The sequence below is a fragment of the Dasypus novemcinctus genome, chromosome 8, assembly GCF_030445035.2.
Source record: "Dasypus novemcinctus isolate mDasNov1 chromosome 8, mDasNov1.1.hap2, whole genome shotgun sequence".
Taxonomy (NCBI): Eukaryota; Metazoa; Chordata; class Mammalia; order Cingulata; family Dasypodidae; genus Dasypus; species Dasypus novemcinctus.
This window is the reverse complement of record NC_080680.1, coordinates 120,066,390-120,089,473: the sequence shown is the minus strand read 5'-3', so window position 1 is coordinate 120,089,473 and position 23,084 is coordinate 120,066,390. Positions and strand designations below refer to the sequence as shown.

The window sequence follows — 23,084 nt, the reverse complement described above, 5'->3', positions numbered from 1 at the left end:
ATGGGCTTTGGATTATGATTTACGATTCCTTGGATTATGCAGACATAACACTTGCAAAACATGGCCTGTATGAGAAGAAAAAAAACCTCAAGAAAACAGCAAAAGGAACATAAGAGCAGAATGAAGAAAGTCAAGGGGACTGCAAAGGCCAGTAAAAAGTGACCTTGTGATTAGACAGCGGATTTTTCACCAGGGCATTAATAAAACTATAAACACTTAAAACAATAATGAAAACAGCTCCCACCATCTGTCAATTCACCAGCCAATACATTTCCAGGAGCAGATGGGCTTTAGCTAAAGACAGATGCCTGTATTACCAAATGTAATATCCACCTGCCACCCAGATTATCAGTGCTTCCGTGATATGTGGAGGCCAAGAGCACCAATTTTGTTGCTGTCCAACCCCTGCTTTGGATCTTGCCCAGATGTGGACACCTGACACATCAGCCAGCTGGCTTGAGAGCTGACCCGTGCTCAAGCTTCCAGCAAGAAATGCCATTCAGGCCTTTCACTCATCCTTTTCTTTAGAAGTTACTGATCAAGTCCTATGCAGCTAATCCTCTTGGCTCCCTACCCTCACCCCGAAACACACAGCAACCTCCAATTTCTCTGATCCTCTAAAGAGTGATCTATACTCACCACTTCCAATTCCTATCCTCCTATTTTCTCTTGGGTCCACTCTGAACAGGGTTTTGTCCCCACTCATCACCAAAACAACACTTAACAAAGTCATCAGTGACCCCCATGATGCCAAATTCAGAGGTCAGTTTTCACCTCATTCAACATATTAGCTGCTTGGAAACCATTGATTACTCCCTCCTTTCTGAGATACATCTTCTACATTTTTTTTTCTATCTCTCTCTCTTTCTCTTTGTTCTACCCCAGTCTCCTTTGCTGGTTACTTCCCACATTCCTGACCTTAAACATAAACATGTCTTCAATTCTTTATCCCCACTTTCTCAACTAGACTCATGATTTTAAATAGCTCCTCTATGCCAATGACTCCCAAATGTCTATCTTTCTTCCCTACTGCCCACCCAGCTTCTCTACTGGATATCTAACAGACGCATCTTAAACTTAACACATCAAAAGCAAAATCCTAATTCCCCTCTTCAAACCTGCTCCTTGAGATCTTTCTCATCTCAGTAGAACCTCCATCCTTGCAACTGCTCAGGTTGAAAGCCTTTAGAGTCCCTTTCAGCTTTCTCTAGCATCCCCCGTCTAGTCTGAGTATAAATATCCTGGACTCCATATTTAAGGTAGATCTAGAATCTGACCACCTCCCACCACCACCACAATCACTCTGACCCAAGCCATCCTCCTCTACTCAGATTATTGAAATAGCCTCCTAATTGGTTTCCCTTTAGTTGCAAGAATGACCCTTTCAAAATGTCACATCTTTTTTGTGCTCAGAGCCCAACCACGGTTTTCCGCTTCATGCAGAGCAAATGTCAGGGTCCTTGCAAGGTCCTTCAAGGCTTTATGATCTAGTCCCTGCTTCCTTTCTAACTTCTTACCTTTCTTCTCTCTTATTTGCTCACTCTTTCAGCCCCTTTGGCTTGTTCTCTGTTCTTTAAATCTACCCAGCAAATTCCTGCCTCAGGGTTGTTCCGTTTTCTGTTTGTTCTGCCTGAAGACTCTTCCACCAGGAGTGGATGTGGCTGCTTGCCTTGTGTTCTTGAGATCTCTGCTCAGATGTCACTAGATCAAGGAAGCCTGCCCTAATCACGCTAGAGAAGGGAAAATCCTTCCCAACCTTCTTTCCTTTGCTAGGAGGAACACATCCTCTTACTTGCTTTAGTTTCCTCCTGATATTATGGCTTGAACTGTGTCCTCCAAAAGGGTCTGTTGAAGTCCTAACTCCCAGTACTCAGAATGTGCCCTTATTTGGAAATAGGATCATTTCAGGTGTAATTAGTTAGGATGATGTCAGCCTGGAGTAGGCTGGGCCCTTCATCCAAGATGACTGGTGTCCTTACAAGAAGGGGAGAGGAGAACAGCGAGAGCCATGCACACAAGGGGAAGGCGGCCAGGCAAAGATGGCGGTGGAGATTGGAGCTGTGCTGCCACGAGCCAGGGAATGCCTGGGGCCACCTGAAGTGGGGGAGGCAGGGAAGGATTCTCCCTAGAGCCCTCACAGAGAGCAAGACGCTCCTGACACCTTGACTTCAGACTTCGAAACAGTGTCTAGCAGATATTAGGCACCTGATAAATAACTTTTGAATGAATGAATGAAAGCACATGAAAGCTGGAATCCATTCTGTAGGATAAAAATTTGTATTAATTTCACCTCCCCCCCCCAAAAAAAAAACACTTTCAAGTATCTCAGGAATTTCTTAAAATACTTCTGCGAGGGAGCATAATATTGGTATTCACACTTCCAAGTATGGCTATTCGCACTTGACAGGTGAGAAAACTGAAGCCTGGAGAGCTGGGGCCATTTGCCACTCTGATAATGTCAGTATTCATCAATCTGGAAAAGGGAGGAAAATATATTTAAAATAATAAAGTAAAACATTGCAGAGTGAAGATAATCTTTTCAGCCAGCTTCTAGTGGAAGTACATTGGCTGTGTTTGCTGAGGATCCTTTCCTTTGGGGGTGCCCTCCCCACTCTTCATGTGATTTAGGGGCACCCACCGATCACAGGACCCCACTGCCTGGTGCCAGGGCCAGGGATGGGGCCCCAGTTAGGCCAATTTGCATCTGCAGCAGAGATATTCGGCATTGAAAGTGGTTGGAGCAGAGTCATTTCCAACGTTGGTGCCCCCAAATGTTAGTTCCCTAGTTCACGCCACGGCATCCCTGGACCCCAGCTGAGCCCTGCCACTCCTCAGGCCTCATCTGTTGCTCTTCTTACTTTAGAACATTGAGTCTCACCATTATCCTATTGACCATCCTCTTTCCAAGCCTAGATCAAGCTGTGGCTTGCCACCAAAGACTCTAATAGACTGGAGGATGTATCACTCAGAGGATTTTAGCTCTGAGTTGGGAAGATCACACAATAGCAGAGAAGCCTTTTGTGACAGACCATTTCTCATGCAGAATGCTGACTACAATGAATGGTGAGCCTGCCCTAGGAAGGCATCTCTGACAGACTAAGGGTCTGCCTTTCTTTGCCATGTCTCCAGAACCTGGTATATAGTAGGTGCTCAATATATGTTCATTGAATGAAATACCTATTTGAGAAGGACCTTAGTTACGATTACCCTCAAGAGTTCAAGTACCTATTAAGTGCAATTCCCCAGAGCAAAATGACTATAAGAACCAGGGAAATCCCTTTGTTTTCCCATGATCCAGTGCATTAAATTTTGCATGATCTCCTCTCTGAGTTTCTTAAGCCAAATCCTAGTGCTCAAAAAAGTTCTTTGTTTTTTAAATAATGATTTTAGTAATGATTTTGGTGAGAGGTGAAGAAAAGAAAGGCTTGGATGCTTCTGGAATATTGATGACTTGTGGATAGTCAGGAGCAGGAAGAGGAGGCAAAGGCTGTTTTAATTTTGAAAACCTGATATATGTGTGTATATATATATATATATATATTTTTTTTTTTCTTCCCTTACTATTTTTACCCAGAGGTGGAGTAGCTCAATAAAATTTAGCAGAATTCATTGTTGTGTCTAGACATACAGCCCTTTGTTGGGGAGAGGTAGAAGAAGATGGATTCCTTCATAGCCTACGGACTCCAGAGGTATCAAACGCAGGGTTTCCCACAGGAGAGAGTTTGCTCGGCTGGAGAGGGTGGGGTAAGACTGAGTGGTGTAATCATTCAGGATTTCTAAAAAGGCATTTAACAGCAATCATGAAGAAGAAGATGAGATTCAGTCAGAGAATCTAGAATTTTCTCATGAAGAAAAGCCTGAAATCTCACATTTAATAAAAGAAAAAAATCCAGGGAGACACTGCATGAGCTGAAGTTAACAGTGCTTACCCATGTGGGTAAGCAGAAGGTTCTAGACCGACAGCAGTCAGGGTCTGCCAGAGCTTCCCATCACTTCCTGGGTCCTGGTGCCTCGGACACCTGTGCCATCTCTAACCTGAGTTGACTTGTGTTGCCCAAAAGACAAGTTTGAATCCTAACCCCAAATCCAGAGACTGTGAAGTTGGGTCTTTGAAGATGTAATTAGTTAAGATGAGGTCATACTGGATTAGGGTGGGCTTTAATCCAACATGGTTGGTGTCCTTGTAAGACTGACTGGAGATGGGCATGATGCACCTCAAAAGCCAAGGGATGCTGGCAAACACCAGGAGCTTCAAGAAGCAAGGAAAGACTCCCCTAGAGGTGCCCAAGGGAGCACAGCCCAAGGATGGCTTGATTTCTGACTTCTGACCTCCAGAACTGTGAGACAGTATGTCTCTGTGGTTTGAAGCCACCCAGTTGGTGGTTCTTTGCTCTGGCAGCTCTAGAGAACTAAGATCTAGAAACAGCTTAGCGGCTCATCAACACCGTCCCTGCCTACGTTGCTGAGGATGGGCTGCGTCTCTCTGCTCCTTGAACCCCCCGAGTCTCTAGCATCTACCTTGTAGGCTTGGAACTGGAACTTAATTTGCTACATTAACTCTATTCCAGAGTCTGTTGAAAATTTTAATTTACTATGAAAACAGCTTAAAAACTCAGAAAAATTATTTTTTAAAATTAAAATTGAGGTGATTACGCACAATCTTTTTACTGTAAAAACAAAGACTTTCAATTCTCCATTTCTTCTTTTGAACTATGATCACATGCAAATATATTTTCCAGAGTTGTAATCACAGGATATAATGATGATGCATTATGCTTTTAAGGAAAACTAAATATTACTGTTCAAATTTCTGGGTTTACATAGTCATTTCATTTGTTTATTTTAATGACTGGATACTATCACCTATTTTAGGAGGTACCAAGGTTTGAACCAGGACCTTGTACATGGGAAACAGGCACTCAACCACTGAGCTACATCTGCTCCTCAATGAGAGTTGTGTTTTTTGTTTGTTGGTTGGTTTATAGGTGGTACCAGGGATTGAATCTTGGATCTCATAAATGGGAAGCACTTGAGCTACATCCACTCCCCAGTATCACCTATTTTTTAAATAATAATTGACTTCACTACTCCCAAACTGTCAGGTATTTGTTTGAATATGATTTATTTTTTAATATATTATAAATATTGCTGCAATAAAAGTCTTTTGTGTACAGTGTTTAAAAATAATTTTTGGTTCTTTGTTGGTACATATATGTATTGCAATGGGTGGCATTACTGGGTCAGAGGATATAACTGTTTTCAAGACTCTTGGTATATTTTCATGGCCTTCAAAAAGGCAGAAACCATTCCCAATGCCACTCTACAAACCCACCACACAGGATGTTCACATCCTGGCCAATCCTCATTTTTAAAATAAATTATTTTTCCCAGTTTACATATTCTGATTCGAATTTATCAAACTAGTGACACTGAATATTTTTTCATTTTTTTCTATCTCTTTTTGTGAAAATCATGTATTTATATCTTTTGGTCAATTGTGCATTTCAGACAGGGTGGGGCATTCTAGTTTGCTAAAGGCTGCCAAGGCAATATACCAGAAATGGGCTGTTCTTTAAAGTGCGGATTAGTTAACTTATAAGTTTATAGTTCTAAGGCTGTGAAAGTGTCCAAATCAAGGTAGCATCAGGAGACGCTTTTCCCCAGAGCTGGAGCTATGGGCGATCAGGCATACAGCGGCACCTGCTGGTCTCTGACTCTCCTCTAGGCTCTGTTGCCTTCAGTTTTTGGCTGTTCTTTTTGTGACTTTCTCTCTCCCATGTTCCATTGATTTCAGCTTCTGACCTATGGGGCTCTCTCTCTCTCTCAGTTTCTGGAGGTTTCTCTCTGTGTCTGTGGCCTTTTTTCTCTGTATATCCATCTTGTGTATAAAGGACTCCAATAAAAGGATTAAGACCCACTCTGGGCTATGCCTTAATGGAATAATCTAATCAAACTGCTCTTACCTGCATCACTATGAATCAATTCATCCCTTTACAAAATGACACCTGACTTACAATTCATGGTTGTTTCTCACACAGTCACTGACCCCTGGGCTAGTTAGAGTAGCCAGCTCAACAGGTCAAGAGCCCAGTTCTGATTCTCAGGCTTATGACCTTGCTATCTATAATGATGCCACCCTGTCTTAAAAAAACTCCCAGTCTGTCCCTTTCCAAAGAATGCAAAATAGATAACTATGGCAGCCAGACTAAACTACCTACTCTGCATCCCAGCAGAGAGACTCAGAAGCACAAGGGAAGAATGGAATTTGTACATTTTTAATTTCTAAAATGCTTTTCCTTGAAAATGCTTTTAAGCCAACTGCACTAAGATCATATATATATATAATTTTTTTCCCCAAAAATTGCCTCCTGGTCTGGGGATTGCAACATATGGTAGAGAGTATGGTCACAATCCATTGATGTAGGAGTCAAAATAGCATGTTGTTATTGGTGTGACCTCAAGGCATATTGGTGGCTGTTATCAGTTTAATCTAAATACTGCCACCTATTTCTCAAGATGAGATGAAAGTGGAAGACAGCTGAAAGCAGTCTTGCCTAATCTACCGGTTTCTTTGCAATGCATAGGATCAAATTGTGGGGGGCTTTACTTTGATCTTGTTTTCCCTCAACAAGCAACTTCACCTCTTTGGGCCCCAGTTTCCTCCCTTGTGAAAACTGGGGCTTGATTTGATTCTACTTATAAGACTATCAGAAATAATTTGAGGCAGGTAAACATAGGAAACATAAAAGGAGGAGGCAGTGCAGTGGTGGAAAAAAGGCTCAGGGTTTGGGGGAAGAAAGCTGGGTTTAAGTCCTTACTTTGCCACTATAATCAGTGGGGAGCTTGGAGAAGACTAGAAACCCAGATGATGGCACCCACCTCACAATGTATTTTCAACGATTAAATGATATAACAAATGTAAAAGTACCTGCCAGATAGTAATGATGGCAAGTAACTGCCAGCTCAGTAAGTGTTAACTCTTATTGCCCCAAGGACTTGTATAGAACTAGATTGCTGACAGCCAGCAATTAACTGAGAGAAAAAAACAAGGCATTCTAACCTGAAAGTGAACGTGACCTTCTTCCCCAAATATCCATACTACCCCAACTTTCCAAAGCTGAAGTCAGAGACAGACTGTCAGTTCAAGGTATTGCCACATTGCCACAAAACTGGACTGGGTAGATTCTGACTGAGCAATTATCTTGTTCATTCCAGGCACTCCAGAAGTTGCAATACTTTTCCTTTCTTGCTGAATTGATATGTGTAATCCAACTTGTCTCAAACCTCTAGTCGTAATTTAAAATTTTCCAAATTTTAGTGTGCACACTGCAGGGTATGCAAATAATGCCTCTCCGTAAGAGGTCCCCTCCGGCTAGTCTCATGGACACTCACTTTCCTTGTGGAGTACCGTAAAGTTTCCTCCACAAAGTCAAATAGGTTGGGAGTGAATGATTCTCTCTGAAATTTTCTCTGGTTCTCAAGAAGTCTATCATCCCCTGCAAATGAGGGGGTAGGGAGGACATTGATAATGTTTCCATTGTTTTCTTTCTGGGTGGGGACTTCACAAATGTCCCAGGTCTCTGCTGTGGTAGGAGTTTCAGTGTGGGCGTGGCTAAGTGCTAAGTGAGGACCCCCAAGGACCCAGGGGGTCTCCTTTACATGGTGATCTTGTAGGAAGGGATGAAGGGGGAAGGGAACCAGTGGAATGACTGCATTTATGTATTTTATCTTTTTGACTCCACTAAACAATCCTGTGATGTAGGAATGATCTTCATTTTTAAGAGGAAAGACACAGAGAGGCTAAGTAAGTTGCTGATGATCACACAGCAAATACGAGGTGGAGCTTTGATAAAAAACCTACCTGTTAGAGAAAGTGGCCATGATGGCTGCTGGGGGTGGGGAGTGGGAAGAAGAGATGTGATGTAGGGACATTTTCAGGACTTGGAGTTGTCCTGGGTGGTACTGCGGGGACAGTTACTGGACATTGTGTGTCCTCCAATGGCCCACTGGGTGGACTGGGGGAGAGTGTAAACTGTAATGTGGACCTTTGACCACATGGTGCAGCAGATGTGTTCACCTAGTGCAGTGAGTGTCCCATGATGTTGGAGGAGGTGGTTGTTGTGGGAGGAGTGGGGTGAGGGGGGTGGAGGATATATGGGGACTTCATATTTTTCGAATGTAACATTAAAAAATAAAGACAAAAAAAAAAAAAGGAAAAAAAAAACCAAACCTACCTGTGACTGAATCCAAACCCAGGTATTTCTGAGTCTTTCAATGATACTATCCTGCAATGGAGTTTTTCCTTTTATCACTACAGGATTGGGGGTCTTTCCTAAATAGTAATAGTTTTTAGAAATGCGCAGGAATTAAAAGGACTGTGATTCCTAATCTTTATGGTTCCTAAGTAATTATTATATAAAAGGTAGCAGGGTGCCTTACTACAAGGGTGCCCAGCCAATGATGAAATTTGTGACCTTGTTTTTCCTTTTTCTTTTTTTAAAATCAAGATGAACTGCCAGCTAATTCTTGTCCTGAGAAAAATGCCTGAGTGGGGTCCCTTTGCTTAAGTACGTGTAGGGCAAGAATGTGGCACACAGGAGCTTGAGCCAATGTGAGACGAGGTTGGCGGGAAGGGGCAGACGTTGGGGCCAATCCCCACTCAGCTCTTCTGAAGCCAGCTTGTGCCCTGACAGGGAGCTGGGAGCCCTCAGGGTGTACTGACTGGAAAACGGCTTCTTCCCAAACCCTACCCATCCCTGCATTGTAGCTGCTGCTGTGTCCTGTGGTGTAATGCTACTCCCACCATGGCTGGTTTCGAGCCATGAGCAGGATGTCACTGAACACAGAATTGGGGACAGATGCTCCCAGTTCGGCTCTCACCCAGGACACACAGTCTCCAGCACACGGCTGGGTGGGTTCAGGTCCTGGGCTGAAAAAGCTTCCTAGGTGAGCGAGCTCTCGGCTTCCCTGCTAAGCCTCAGACGCGCTTGTAAGATCAGCTGAGCCAGCGCAGCCAGCACAGCCTTCACCTCTGCGTGGGGACGTGCTGCCGTCTGCCTCGCGACCACCGGGAGCAACAGTGCTTTGGCATCCTGACCTCAAACCTGGCTGCCTGTGGTGAGTGGGAAGACTCTGGATATGCCCCATGCCCTCCGTCCTGGGCTGAGGGTCAGTGCTGGAGGTAAGAGAGCTTTCCTGGAAGGTTCCTTTCCTGCTTGGCCGGATAGAAACCCTCTTATCTGAATATGGAGGTTAAGGCGGCCAAGCCTGACAACCCACCAATGCTGGGGCCGATACTCGGCTTGGATACTTAGTCCAGCTTTAGCATCCCCTACAAGCTCCCGGAAGCCAGTTTCTGCTCAGGAGCTGGTGCCACGAGAAAGGAGGAACCTACTGGGCCCCTAGCCCTCAAGACAATGCAAATGGGTAGGGTTTTCTGGATGCATCATGGAGACTGGGCCAGGAAAGGCAAAGATGGGTTATTGCTGCTCAGAGAAAGGTGATTAAAAGGTGCTAAGCATGGGAGGCTCAGGTAACTGGGCTCCTGCCTACCATGTGGGAGATATCTGGTTTGGATCCCAGTGCCTCCTAAAGAAGACAACGGGCTGGCATGATGGGCAGGTGTGGCATGCTGACACAACAAGAGATACAAGAAGAAAAAACATAATGAGAGACCCAACGAAGCAGTGAGCAGAGTTTCCCGGTGCCTCCTAAAGAAGACACTGAGCTGATTCAACAGGCAGGCATGGCCAGCTGATGCAACAAGACGACACAAGAGACATGGAGAGGAAAAACATAATGAGAGGCACAACAAAGAAGGGAGTAGAGGTGGTTCCAGAGATTAGGTACCTCCCTCCCACTTCAGAGGTCCGGGGTTCAGCTCCCAGTGCCTCCTAAAGACAGACACAGCAAGTGCAAACAATGAGGGGGTGGGGAGAAATAAATAAATCTGTAAGGAAAAAAGACTAAGCAAAAGAGAAATACATTTGTCCCTGAATATTCAGCAAGACGCATAAATAAACTTACAGACTGCTGTGCCATAGGGCAAAACGAAAGGACGTTAACAATACTTTATCCATCTGTCTAGAGACATCTCAACACCACAACGTAGCACCGGATTTAAATCATACAATTTTCTCCCATGGATAAAACTGTGAGGAAATAAAAGCAAATATTTTCATATTTTTGAACCTTTAGGGTTCTTGACTTTCCATAGTTGGGTCTCTGGATCAAAACAAAGACACCTGTGGAAGTCATTTCCTTTTGTTTTCCCACCACGGTCCTTCCCCTCGCCCTCTCCCACACTTGGCAGTTGGGCCGTTGAGAGGAAGGCTTCCTTCACCCCGAGCTGGTCACAAGGAGAAACAGTTCCACGTCAACCGCGGAGACGGTGGTAGCTGGACATCTCGAGCAGATCTTGAAAGGGAGCGGAGGAAAGCAGGCGGTGCTCTTAGGAAGAAAAAAAAAAAAGCTCACACTATCACCACCAGCTTCTTGTGGACCTCCAGGTTCCCCACCACCGCGCAGAACTCCTCGAAGGAGATCTTGCCGTCGCCGTCGGTGTCCAGGATGATGATGGTCTTGTCGACCAGCTGCTGCAGCGGCGCGTCCTGCAGGTTGGAGCCCACCATCATCTTCAGCACCTGGAAGAGCTCGCCGTTGGAGATGTAGCCGTCCTTGTCCATGTCGTAGATGCTGAAGGCGAAGCGCAGCTTCTGCTCCTCGTCGCCCTTGACGCTGAACTGCGAGGCGCCCAGGATGAACTCCCTGAAGTCCACCTCGCCGTTGCCGTCCGTGTCGAACACGTCCACGACGCGCTGCACCAGCGGGTTCTGCTGCAGCCCGGGCAGCGACAGGAACTCCTCCACGCTCAGCGAGCCCGAGTGGTCCAGGTCCAGCTTCCTGAACCTCTTGCCCAGCCTCCTGATTTCCTCCGGGTCGAAGTGCGAGCACATCTCGGCGGGGTAGCTCGCCTCGTTGCCCATGGTGGACGCGGCCCGCAGCCGGCCCGGGCGGGGGCGGTTGCGCAGGGGGGACTCGCGGGACGAGCGAACGGGCGGTGGAGCGAGGCGGGAGCGGCGGGGGTGGGGGCACCAACGGGGAAGGCTGGGGGTGGGGGCGAGCAGGGAGGCGGGGCCGGGTGGAGGGGGATGGGGAGAGGAGAGGAGGGGGATGAGGGAGAGGAGAGGAGGTGGGAGGAGAGGAGAGGGTTGGTGGGGGAGCCGGGAGGGAGGGAGAGAGGACGGAGGGCAGAGAGAGGGGAAAGCTGGGGGGAAGAGTGGAGGGGAAAGAAGAGGGGGCAAGGAGAGAGGGGTGAGGGGAAAGCTGGGGGGGGGGAGTGGGAGCTTGCGGGTGTGAGGGGGGACGGGGCAGGGGGAGGGTGGGGCTCCCCCTCAGCCCTCCTCGCTTTCCCTTACAACCACTATTCCTCTGGCCTTTATTTTGTCTTCTCACTTCCTCCCTCTTTTATTTTCCTTAGAACGTAAACCCTAAGGGGGCAGGGCATCGTCTCTTACTCCCTGCGCCCTCAGCACAGTGCCTGGGATACAGTACTTGCTTAATGACTATTGTGGAATGGCCCAGTGAACCGCAGTCAAGGGCTACTTACGCTGACTTCAGAGGCCTAGTCTGTGGATTTAATCAGATAATACATCAAAGCTTTGATAGTACCTACAAATGTCTGATAACTGTCTGAGAGGGGAGCCAGGATGGAGAGCCTATGGTCCAGGGCTGAGGGTCTTTACAGGAGACCGCCCAGGTAGCTCAGGCCTCCTTACGTGGGGCACCCAGGCACTCAAGTAATCCTGAAGAATATACACACTGCGGGATTCTAGCCTCTTTTGCGAAGACACAGGTCCCGAGAATACAGGCTCTGTCGCCCTGTGACTTCGAACCCATCACTTCGTGCCTGGCCCTTCTTTGCCGTACAGGTGCCCACCAGCAGCTCTGCAAGAAGACTGGGTGCCAGCGGCTCCGTGCCCAGGGCCGCCTCTGCAGTTGTCACTGTGGCCCTAGGCAAGCTCACCGTCCCCCTTTGCTTTAGCTGGATTTGACCTTTGTTGTTGAAGATTAACGTGTAACACTCTTTGAGATTCTTTCTTCGTTCAGGAGCACATCCATTAGCCAAAAGTGTGGGGAGCAAATCTGGTTTAAGAGCAATACAATTCGAAGGGACTTGGGGGGACCCCCGGGTTATGAAATCAAACTGAAGGTGGGAAATGCTTTGACACTTTAAAAATGTTGGCAGATTCTCTGTACTTTGTTTGGGCCAAAGAGGTCTAAAGGTAACCCTGTTGGAACTGGCACAACTAGGCCGCTTCATCTTCACATTACGTATGGCATTCTAGTTTCTTTAAGCATCAAATGCATTGATTTCCGCCCGCCCCCCCCAAGCTGATGGGTATTACATAAATGAAATCCCTTTTCCCAGCCTGACTGTGATATTAAACTGGAGACATGTTTTCCCTTACTCATTTGTGTCCCAGTTACTCACAGGAATGAAGAGGGCACAGTTTAATGAATTTGAATTTTAGGTATCACCTTGAACTGACTTACAAGATGCCTGAAACCGGGCAGGCCTCCCAATGCCACCAGTTCTCTGCTATGTCTTTGCTGGAGTGTAAAGGGGGTCTCACTTTTTCCCCGTGGCTTCACCTGGATTTACTGACTCTGGGGTGCAGTTATGGGGAGTCAGGAGCCTCAGAGGCAGCAAGGTAGCTTGGGCGCTCTGGAATTGCAATATTGGCCTAATCGCCGATCTTTAACCAAGTATATGTGGAGGACTGAACTGTGTGCCCTGGTTTGGACATGGTCTTGGTCTTGGTCTGCAGTCTGGTGGGTGTGGACTCTTAAAAAATGTTACTTTTGTCAAGGTGTTGTAGCAGTTTGATATAATTGATGAATTCCAAAAATAGCTATTGGATTATGCTTGTAATCTGATCTGTACCTGGGCATGATTGAGCTATGATTAGGCGCGCCCTTGGTGGGTGGAGACTCACAGATAAAAGCCATGGCAAAGAACAGAGCTGAAGGTTTTCTGATGTTGGAGTTTTGATGTTGGAGTATGATGCTGAAGTCGTCAGCTGGAGCCCTGGGAAGTAAGCTCACAGAGCAAAGAGAAGCCAGCCCCAGGAAGAGGGGAACCCTGAGCCCAGGAAGAAGCAAGGAATGTAGGAACCCAGGAAGCCTGAACCCTCGCAGGCGTCAGCAGCCATCTTGCTCCAAATAGACTTTGGCGAGAGAAATAACTTATGCTTTATGGCCTAGTATCAGTAAGCTCCTACCCCAAATAAATACCCTTTATAAAACCAACCAGTTTTTGGTATTTTGCATCAGCACCTCTTTGGGGCTGACTAATACAGCTGTGTTCCAGCTGAATCAGTTGGGCTTTAATCCAGATTACTGGAGTTCTTTAAAAGCAGAATGAAATTCAGACATAGAATAAAAACCACAGAGAACAGCCAGAGGCTGGAATTCGATGGACCCTACCCACCCTCAAAAAAAAAAAAAAAAAGAAAAGAAAAGAAAGGAAAAGATAACTGCCATGTGCATTACTGTGTTACAGAAAAGCCAAGGAACCCCAAAGATGGCTGGGAAAGCCGGAAGATATCAAGGTGGGAGCCAACCTTTCTAGCCTTTGAAACCATGAGCCCTTAAATTCTTTTTGTTAAAACAACCCATTGTTTGGTATTTGTTTTAGCAGCTAGGACACTAAGTATAGGACAGCTTGTGGCTGGAAGTAACAGAATTCACCTTGAAGAAGTTTAGCAAAAGAGGTAATTTGTTGGAAGGCTCTCACATTATTTAAAGAGTTGCTGAACGACCCGGCTTTAGGAAAGGTGAAGAGTCAGTGGAGTTCCAGGAACACTCGAAACCAGGGACTCAGACTAGCCACATAATTTGCAGGGCCCAGGGCAAAATGAAAATGCTGGGCACTTATTTGAAAAGTCTCAAGAATTTCAAGATGGCGACCATAGCGCATTAAAGCAAGCGCAGGGTCCTGTGCGAATCCCTGAAACTGGCCTTGCAAAGCCTTGGGCCCCACAGACCTCTCTTTAATTCTCACATCTGCTTCTCTTAGCTTTGCTCTCTCCATGGTCAAGCAGCTTCCTGCACAGGGCAGAGGACATGACCACAGACATCTTGGGGGTCTTATCATCAGAAAAGACTGACTTTCCCCTGTTCTAGTTGGATGCTCACAAATTCCAGGAACAAGTTCAACTGGTATTTCCTGGGTCACGTTTCCACTGAAGGGCCACAGAAATTGCTCTGGCAAAAGGCCTCTGCGAGCCCATGCATTTTGCCAGGTTTGTCTTCTTACTTACCAAACATCCCTTCACCTCTGTGTAGCCAGAATCTGTATCTTACCTGTAGGCACTGTTCTTTCATAAACTCTGCATCATTGCAGCACATTAGTTGGTTGTGAAATAAGTTCAGTGAGTTGCAACCAACACCAGAAAAATAGAATAGAATTGAGTAGAAAATTTCAGCAGTAAGGGGAAGTACTGTATTAGTTCATGAAATTGTTGTTTTAGTTATATTGCAATATAATGATGTAAAACTACTAAATTGTATACATGATAAAAGAATATCAAGTTTTTCAGTATGACATATTTTTTCTTGCTATGGAATGACAAAGCTGGAACTAGAGAACCCAAACTATAGAATTCAGTGTTTGGACATCTTATGTTATATAAGCTCATGCCATGAGAATAATTGAAAAGCAAATATTTTCATCCTATTTGGTTGTCTCTGAGATCAGTACAAGAGGGATAAAGTAAGTGGATCTTGAAACAATATTTATAGCAGAACTGTCCAACAGAAATAGAATATTAGCCATATACATGATTTAAAATTTTCTAGTAATCATATAAAAAAGGCAAAAAATAAACAGGTGAAATTAATTTTAATATTGTATTTAATTTGACCCAATATACCCAAAATGTTATCATGTCAACATGTAGTCAGTATCAAAGTTTATAAGTGAGCTGTTTTATGTTTTTTCTTGTACTAAGTTTGTATTTTATTCTTGCAGCATATCTCAGTTAAGACTCAGCATTTCTCATGCTTAATAGCCACATGTGGCTAGCAGCTGTCATACAGCAGATCTGGATTGTTTAAAGGAAAAGAAATGGCTCGGAAGCTAAAATATCTGATGACTGAGATGTTACCTTGACTACCTGGATTAATTTGATCTGAAAGAAGCATCATAGGGTGGAAAGACTTTAGAATTAAACAACTCAGCATCAGGTCTTAACTGGCTACTTGGTATTTGTTAGGCCTTGGACAAGTTGCTTAACCACAGTTTTTTCACCTGTAAAATGGGGGTAATGATACATATTTTGTTCAGTTGTATGAGGAGTAAGGCTGATGCTAGCCAATATGATCAATGATTATCACTATTGTTGTTATTATTCATTCTGCCAGTGGAGCTGAAGTCTTAAAGACAGAATAGCCAGCAGCCCAGGGCACTTAGGTGTATGTGTGTCCATTTAGGAAACACTGGCATGTCGTTTTCAGTGTGCCACACACTGCTCTAATCACTCCACAGCACTAACTCTGGCTCCTCCAGCTCAGTGCCCTTGGGGACTGATGACAGACTTCCCACCGCAGACAAGAGGAGCGCGGTCACTGACCATGGTGGCTGAATTGCCTCCCCCACAAGCGATAGGTCCAAGTCCTATCCCCCGTCCCTGAGAAGGAGACTTTATTTGGAAATAGGGCTTTTGAAAATGTGATGGAGTTAAGATGAGGTCACCCTGGAGTAGGGAGTCCTTGTAAGAAGGGTGGAGTTGGGCCCACGGAGAGGAGAAGCCCACGTGGAGATGGAGGTCAAGACTGGAGTGACAGCTGTCCCAGCCAAGGTAGGCCAAGGATGGCGGCCACGGGCAGAATCTAGGGGAAAGCCACAAACCAGAGTCTCCTTCTGGACCTCTAAGAAGGAACAAACCCTGTTGACCCCTTGAGGTGGGACTTCTATGCCCCAGACCTGTGAGACAACACACTTCTGTTGTTGAAAGCCTCAGTGTGTGGTGCCCCTGCCCGGGGCTCGCTTTCTCCTGAGTAGCGTCCTGATGGCTGTCGCTTAGACCAAAGGCACCACGTGTGGAAGCTCGTGGGAAGGTGGAGTCCTCCAGGGGGGTGGATTATCAGGAGGTAGCAGGGGGTGGTGGAGAAAGCACGGGGTTAGACAGGCTCTCAGCCAGCCTCTGCCCTTCAGCTGTGAGCCTTCGAGGGCCCTTACTCGTCTGCCTCAGGCTCCTCAGCTGCAGAATGGGTTATCACCATTTTTATACCTGCCTCGCTTGCTGACGTGGTTATGGAGCTAGTGTATGTAGAAATGGTATCTAAGAGGAGCAATAGTTTAATTGAATGGGCGAACAGCCAGTACTGGGCAGATGGTGCCACCTCACTGCGATCACTCAGGTGTGCAGCCAGAACCGCTTTACCCTGCGTCTAGAGGATGGAGCGCTATGCTGGATCTGGAGTTACCCTCGGTGAGCCTGAGTTCCCCGTTGCTCCACATTTCACCAGCTTTGCGGCTCAGCTTTATTATGGGACTCAGGGCCATTGTTTCGGTTCTCTCCGGCCATTATTCTTAGTCATTTCCATGGACAAATGCTATTTGTTACTTTTCTCCATGGCCCTGACTCTGGGTACTCTTCACCATGGAGGGATCTGGGCTGCTGGGCATTCGCTGCGGTGAGTAAATCAGAAGCGGTGACTGTTTTGGAAGAAATCAGAGGCCTGATGGCTCTTCTATTTCAACGAGTCTTTTTTTTTCCCCCTCAAGAATTTCCAGATAAAGAACTCTGAGGCCCTGGGACAAAATAACTAGAAAATAAAACCGACAGAAACAGTAGTGGTGACAACCCAGAGGCTCACAAAAAGCCTTCATCTTCCCAGCAAGTCAGGTTATGGAGGCCTTTGACCTTTCGCTGGGACCTCCCCACTTCGGGCAGTGTCGCCGCTCACCGCCTTGGCCACCCATCTGAACTGAGGTTAGCTACAGTGTAGACTGTCGAACCTCAGAGCTCTGTGCTCATAGCTTTTCTTGGGCCTCACATTTCTCATCTGCAAGGCAGGGATGTTGCGGTGGCGCCATAGTGTCATTGAAGGCCTAGGTGAGATAACGCACAAAAGTATCTAGAACAGTACCTGGAGCACCAGCCCACAGGAGCTGCTCCACGTGTTTTGGTACCCTCTCTCTTTCCTCCTCCTTTATTCTCAGAGAAACTTGACTCTGGGTGTTGGTGTTTTATCTTCTTTAGGTGTGACAAAACTTGTTTCAAGTTTAGGTCTATTTAACAAATCTAGATTGAGCACTGGCTTTGTGTCACTCCTGTGCCAGGTAATGGAGCTTCCTGTGGTGAAGAGGACACAGCGCCTTGAGAAACCTGGTGGAGGAAGCAATACAGCTTTCAGAACATAGCCCTACTTGGTGAGTCTTTTCTGTTTATCATGTAGGTTCCAAAGGACAAGGAGCAATATATTTGGTTTTCTTTTGTATTTCTGGGATGGTGTTTAATAGGCGCTTTGGAGTGGATGGTTTGTTTTTGTTTTTTGTCTTTAAAGATTAATTTTTTATTTATTTCTCTCCCCCCTCAGTTGTCTGCTCTCTGTGTCATTCACTGCGTGCTCCTCTGTGTACACTTGTATTCTTGTCAGTGGCACTGGGAATCTATGTCTCTTTTAGTCGCATCATCTTGCTGTGTCAGCTCTCCGTGTGCGTGGCGCCACTCCTGGGCAGGTTGCACTTTTTTCACACAGGGCAGCTCTCCTTACGGGGTGCACTCCTTGTGCATGGGGGTCCCCTATGCAGGGACACCCCTGCGTGGCACGGCACTCCTGCGTGCATCAGCACTGCAGGTGGGCCAGCTCACCACACGGGTCAGGAGGCCCTGGATTTGAATCCTGGACCTCCCATGTGGTAGGCAGACACTCTATCAGTTGAGCCAAATCTGCTTCCAGGAGTGGATGGTTTTAACTCACAGTTTTGTTACTTAGCAACTTGGGCAGAGTTCCTTATCTGAGTCTATTTCCTCATCTAAAACAAGCATGGTTGCTACCTCATAGCATCATTTTGAGGATTAAATAAAAAAACTGGGCTTAAAGTCTAGCATAGAGTAGGTACAAAAATGGTAGATGTTATCACTCATGCCTGCTTTAGGCTTGGCTGCAAAGTTCTAGGAGATTATTTGAACACACAGACACACTCAACTCTTCATTTCTTTCCCCCACAAATATTTATGGATCATCAACTATGCTAGACGAATATGACAGTGACCTAAAGCAGACACTTTCCCTGCTGTCTGTCTTCATGGAGCTTACAGGCTTGTAGGGAAGAAGTGAATTATCTTGCCCATACATGTAAAGAGCAACTGTGGCCAGTGGTACAGATGAGAGGTAACTGGTGTCAGGAGACACTGCAATAGGAATTTGACCTAGTTAGAGAGGCCAGTAAAACCTTCATCAGGAATGTGATCATTGAGCCGAGATCTCAAGGAGAAGTTAGCTGGGAATTCTGGGCAGGGATGATGTTCCAGGCAGAAAGAACGCCACATGCAAAGGCCCTGGGGTGGGAGGAGCATTTCAAGTAGGAGGAACTTAAGGCAGGTGTGCCTGGAGTAGGGAGATAAAAGGAGAGCATATATTAGATGAAGTGGAGAGATGGTTTGACCATGCTTCAGACTGAAGAACGGACTTCATTTATTCAGTTTTTCCTTACAGGGCATCATTTATTCCATCATGTATTGACATACAAAGCACTGGAACATTCAGAGATGGTCCCCACTCAGAGAGCTGATTGACTGCTGAGCAAGTTGAGAATCAGATGATTAATTACAACACAAGGATAGAAAATGACAGGTGTCATCAGAAGGGCAAAGGCAAAGAGCTATATAAGAAGTCAGGAAACTGAGGAATTACTTCTTGCTGAGAATGAATGGAGGAAGATTTTCTTCGCAGGATGAGGGGTGAAAGTACCAGAAATAGAGAAGTGGGGCAAGGCAGTAGATTTGGAGATCTGCAAGTGTTAATGTGGCCAAAGCACCTGAATAAAATATCAGAAAGTGACCTGAAAGGAGATGGGGAAAGAGACCAAGGAGGCTTTTGAATGTTTGGCTAAGACATGTGTTTTCTCTTTGGTAGGGAAAGCACAGGTTTTAATCAGCAGAGCTACGTAATTAGAGTGATATTGTAGAAAGATTAATCTGGCATGGATTGAACAGGGAAAGAGACTGTCAGCTGGGAGAGCAGCTAGGAACCGAAGACAACTATGTGTGCTTGTCTGGAAATCGAAGGCCTGGGCTGGGGTGAGACGCGCTAGAGGTCAAAGGTTGGCCTGGAATTTCATTGGGTAGAGGGAGGAGGTAAGGATGAGGCTCCAAATGGGATCTCTAGCACTGGCTTCCCCCACTGGCCATTCCCTTGCTCAGATGGTGCAAGAAGCCACCTGGAATGTGTAACGGGAGGTGCACCTCTGGAAGGCTCCAGGTTGCTTTCTCATCCCATGCACCCTGAAATCCCATCAACCCCCCATAGTCAGATGGGGAAGAAATGTCTTCAGATGTCTTGGAGACACCAGAGGAAATATCAAGGCCGGTTCTCCAAGTCTCTGCCTTAGTTAATGCTGTTTCTTAAGAATAACGTTTTTTTTGGAGAGTGTGTGGCACCGCACCCCATGGCCAGTAGATGGCAGTCTTCACACATTTCCAGGCTCTCTCGGCGTTCTTCAAGGAGGGCTCTCGTGCCTGGAGGCAACTCCTCTCAGACAGGAGTCTCGTTCCCTGTGATTCCCTCACAGATTCCGAGGTATGGAGTCGGAAACAAATGGAAGGAAGACTGTCTCTTACAATAGTCTAATCAGTCTGAGCACAGTTCACACCTTTCAGTTGCATGGTAAATAGCATTTTCATAAATATTCATGAACTCATTGAATTTACCCGGGGGAAAATCAAGAACTCTTAACAGTATGTGGTCTTGGGTGGAATTTATTCCCAAGCATCACTGGCATATAAAAGAGGAGACCCTAATTCCATGAACTCTGTTTACCCGGCCGTTTGCAAGGGTGAAGGAGACACTTGGCTGGAATTTGTTTCCCTTGTGTCGGAATTTAAACTTCTGCCATTTATAGTGGCCAGAGAGCAGCAGAGAAGGATCCCTAGCTTTATGGTAAGACTGGAGAATTGTAGGTCTCCAGCCTGCCCACCCAGCAGCCTGCCTTTAAAACACCAGTGACTGCACTGGAGACAAAACACCTACTGCTGTTTCTTTGAAGATGGGTTTTAAGTGCAGCCTGAGGGACAAACCATCTTCATATTTTCCCACTCAAACCTAGAAACTGAGTTGAAGGGAATAGAATGATACTTTAAAAGCACGTTGTAATGTAGAAAATTCCAGAACCATGAATTTCCCAAATCCCCAATAAAATAAGCCCTAAAATAGACGAATGAATGAATTTGTTCGGGTGACAGAGGAGAGGAAGCTGAGTTGGGCTCCCTTTCTTCATGTCCATTCCAACTCCACGTTGTAAAAGGACATGCAAGGCTTCGTGCTTCTTCAGGCTTCCAGAGAGAGCTCCCTGGATGGGCTCCAGCTGACCTGACGCCTGGTTTAAATATTAAACTTAATTACTTAGGCTTTCCGGGGAAGCACTCAGCTGTCAAGGGGGCTCCCGACATACACGGGTTTTCAATTTGAAGCAATTGCAGTCATTAACGCTCCCGCTCCCTGCCTGGCCACAGCTTCCTTCAGGTGGAAGAGCAGACGGTGGCATTTGAAATTGAAAAGGGAAGGGGGAGGGACAGCAGGGTATTGAGAAGTGACATAGATGCCAAGAGCAGAAAAGACCACATTAAAAATCTCCCCTCTCTACCTCCCAAACCATTGCCTTTGGGGTTTTCGTGGGAATTAAAGATAAACCGGATGGAACATGACTGGCATTGAAGCTTCTTGGTGTGACTCGTGATATCCTTGGCTTTCAATATATAGTTGACTAGTCCCAGCCCATCTACTGTGCCTCCCAGGCCCCAATTAACAGATGGGAGAATGGGTCTGCCATGAGACAATTTTTTTGTTTTTTTTATGAACTAATAGGAAGAGGTTTTAGATCAAGGGCACATTTGGGTAGTCCTTGGGAAATGGGTCTGGGGCAGTGGCTGGGGATGGGACATGGTCCTTCTGGTGTCCCAGGATCCATGTCTTCAGCTAGTTTGGTCAAAATTCCTTTGAACAAACCTGTTTGAGAACCACAGCGCCTCTGGCTGGTCCTGCTACCTGGCTCCTTTAAGGCAAGGAAACAAACTCAGGGAAGTTAAGCAATTTGCTGAAGGTCACCTGGTTGGTTCGTGGTAGAGCCTGGACAAATATGATAGTTGTCATCCACTTGGCACCTACTGTGCGTCAGATATTTCATGAACATTATCTGCCAGAAACATAAAATATTGTCATCTCCATTTGCAGGGGAGGAAATTCAGAGACGTTACACCTTTTCTGTTCATGGCAATTTGACTCACCTTTTTTGATATGAATATTTTGATACCATGGTTATTTTTACATTCACATTTATACCATGATCCTAAAAACAAAAGATTTAAACTTCAGTTTAAAGGCGACCTAATAATGAGCTTAGCAGACACTTCACCCCATCCCTGCCTTCTGATCCCATCCTTTGGGGGGAGATGTTCATGACGGTGGAGGCCAGAGAACGAAGGGTCCAGGATGGGTTCAAGTTCAGATTGGAGTTGGCTGCCAGGGCTGGGGTGAGATCAGGGATGGTGTGTCAGGAACGGGACAAGGGATTGTGCATCTTCCTTGATAATCAAAGCACTGAACGTTTAATGATTTCCTTCTAGGCTGTTTCAAAAGATACCTCTGAATTTCTCCTGGCACAGAGCTCCTTCCCCTGCAGGGCTGTGTCTCTTGTTTAGCCTTGTATTTGTTTCCCTCAGGGCTCAGGAACAATTTCAGGAGACCCCTGGGTCCCAAGTCAGAAAACCTCACAAAAGTCCAGCAAGGTATGCCTTAAACGGAGGCTCAGAGAGGTTAAGTCATTTTTCCAAGGGCATACAGCTGCCTCTTCCCAATAATGGTAGAGCCAAGGTTGTCTGACTCCAAAGAGCCATTCGGTAGACCTGCCCAGGGTAAGGCATGGCCTCCCTACCTGTGGAATGGACCTGTCTCTCAGGGTAGAGCTGCTGCACACGCCCACACCTTCAGCCTGTGGGACCTTTCCTCTAGTGTGCACCTGCTATGAGGGCCTGTGCTGGCCATTGCTTTGCCCTTCCAGGTTCACGCTCCGCCATTCCCTGTCCTGCTTAGTGCTCCGAGGTGCTGACCCTCGGGACCACATGGACAGGCTCCGTGACCTCAGGCAGTAGGAGTGGAAGAGAGGCGGGTGGGAGGAGACCCCACGGTTGAGTAGTTATGCCCTGGCTCCCTCCCTGCCAGCTCACCATGGGCCGGCTCTGTCCCTCAGCAAAGGCTATGGAAAGTCCTCTCCTGTGATCCCTTGCGTTCTAGGAATGACTTTTTCCACTTGTCCTTTTAATCCAAGGCTTCTCCCTTTTATGTACCTGGGAGACTATTTTTACTGGTTGCCGTGGACCACACCATGGTAAATAGCTCCCTCAACACTCTCCTCAGACTATACCTTCGGTTCACTGCCCAGGCTGCTGCTTCCTCTTCCTTCTCGGCTATTCCCATTTGGGTAAATGGTGCATTATTCCACTCAGTGTTCAAGGAAGACTTGAAAAACAAGACATCACCCATCCCGAATCTTAACAATTCCTTAAAGCATTTGGGGAGCTGGCTAAACTTTGACGGACCAACCCTTCTTTTCTTGGTTTGGGAATAATGGACTTCACAAACCTTTTGTCCCAGAGCTCTTAAATTCACTCAGGGACTTGAAAAAATTACATTTTTTTTTTTCTGAGTCAAAGGAAAGGGAAGAAAATTTAAACTCTGCCATCTATTTTCCCCAGTGGAATCGATCGACAACTAGTCCACTGTGGTCAGAGAGGCACAGTTGTGCTGGAAGGACTGTGGGGAAATATCTGAGGTCAATTTAAAATTCCTCTCTCAAA

General features: G+C 46.1%; 2 protein-coding genes across 2 annotated transcripts in view; both read right to left on the bottom strand.

The window, feature by feature from the left end:
- Positions 1-23,084, bottom strand: part of GRIN3A (glutamate ionotropic receptor NMDA type subunit 3A) — a 187,177-nt gene that overhangs the window by 18,464 nt on the left and 145,629 nt on the right. The gene's annotated exons all lie outside the window — the stretch shown is intronic.
- PPP3R2 (protein phosphatase 3 regulatory subunit B, beta) lies at positions 10,057-11,017 on the bottom strand. Its single transcript, XM_004471275.3, has one exon. The coding sequence runs from the start codon at positions 10,983-10,985 to the stop codon at positions 10,473-10,475; it is 513 nt and encodes a 170-aa protein (XP_004471332.1). The 5' UTR covers positions 10,986-11,017; the 3' UTR covers positions 10,057-10,472.

Coding starts and splice junctions, on each gene's coding strand:
- PPP3R2 (XM_004471275.3), bottom strand. CDS start 10,985: ATGGGCAACGAGGCGAGCTACCCCGCCGAGATGTGCTCGCACTTCGAC.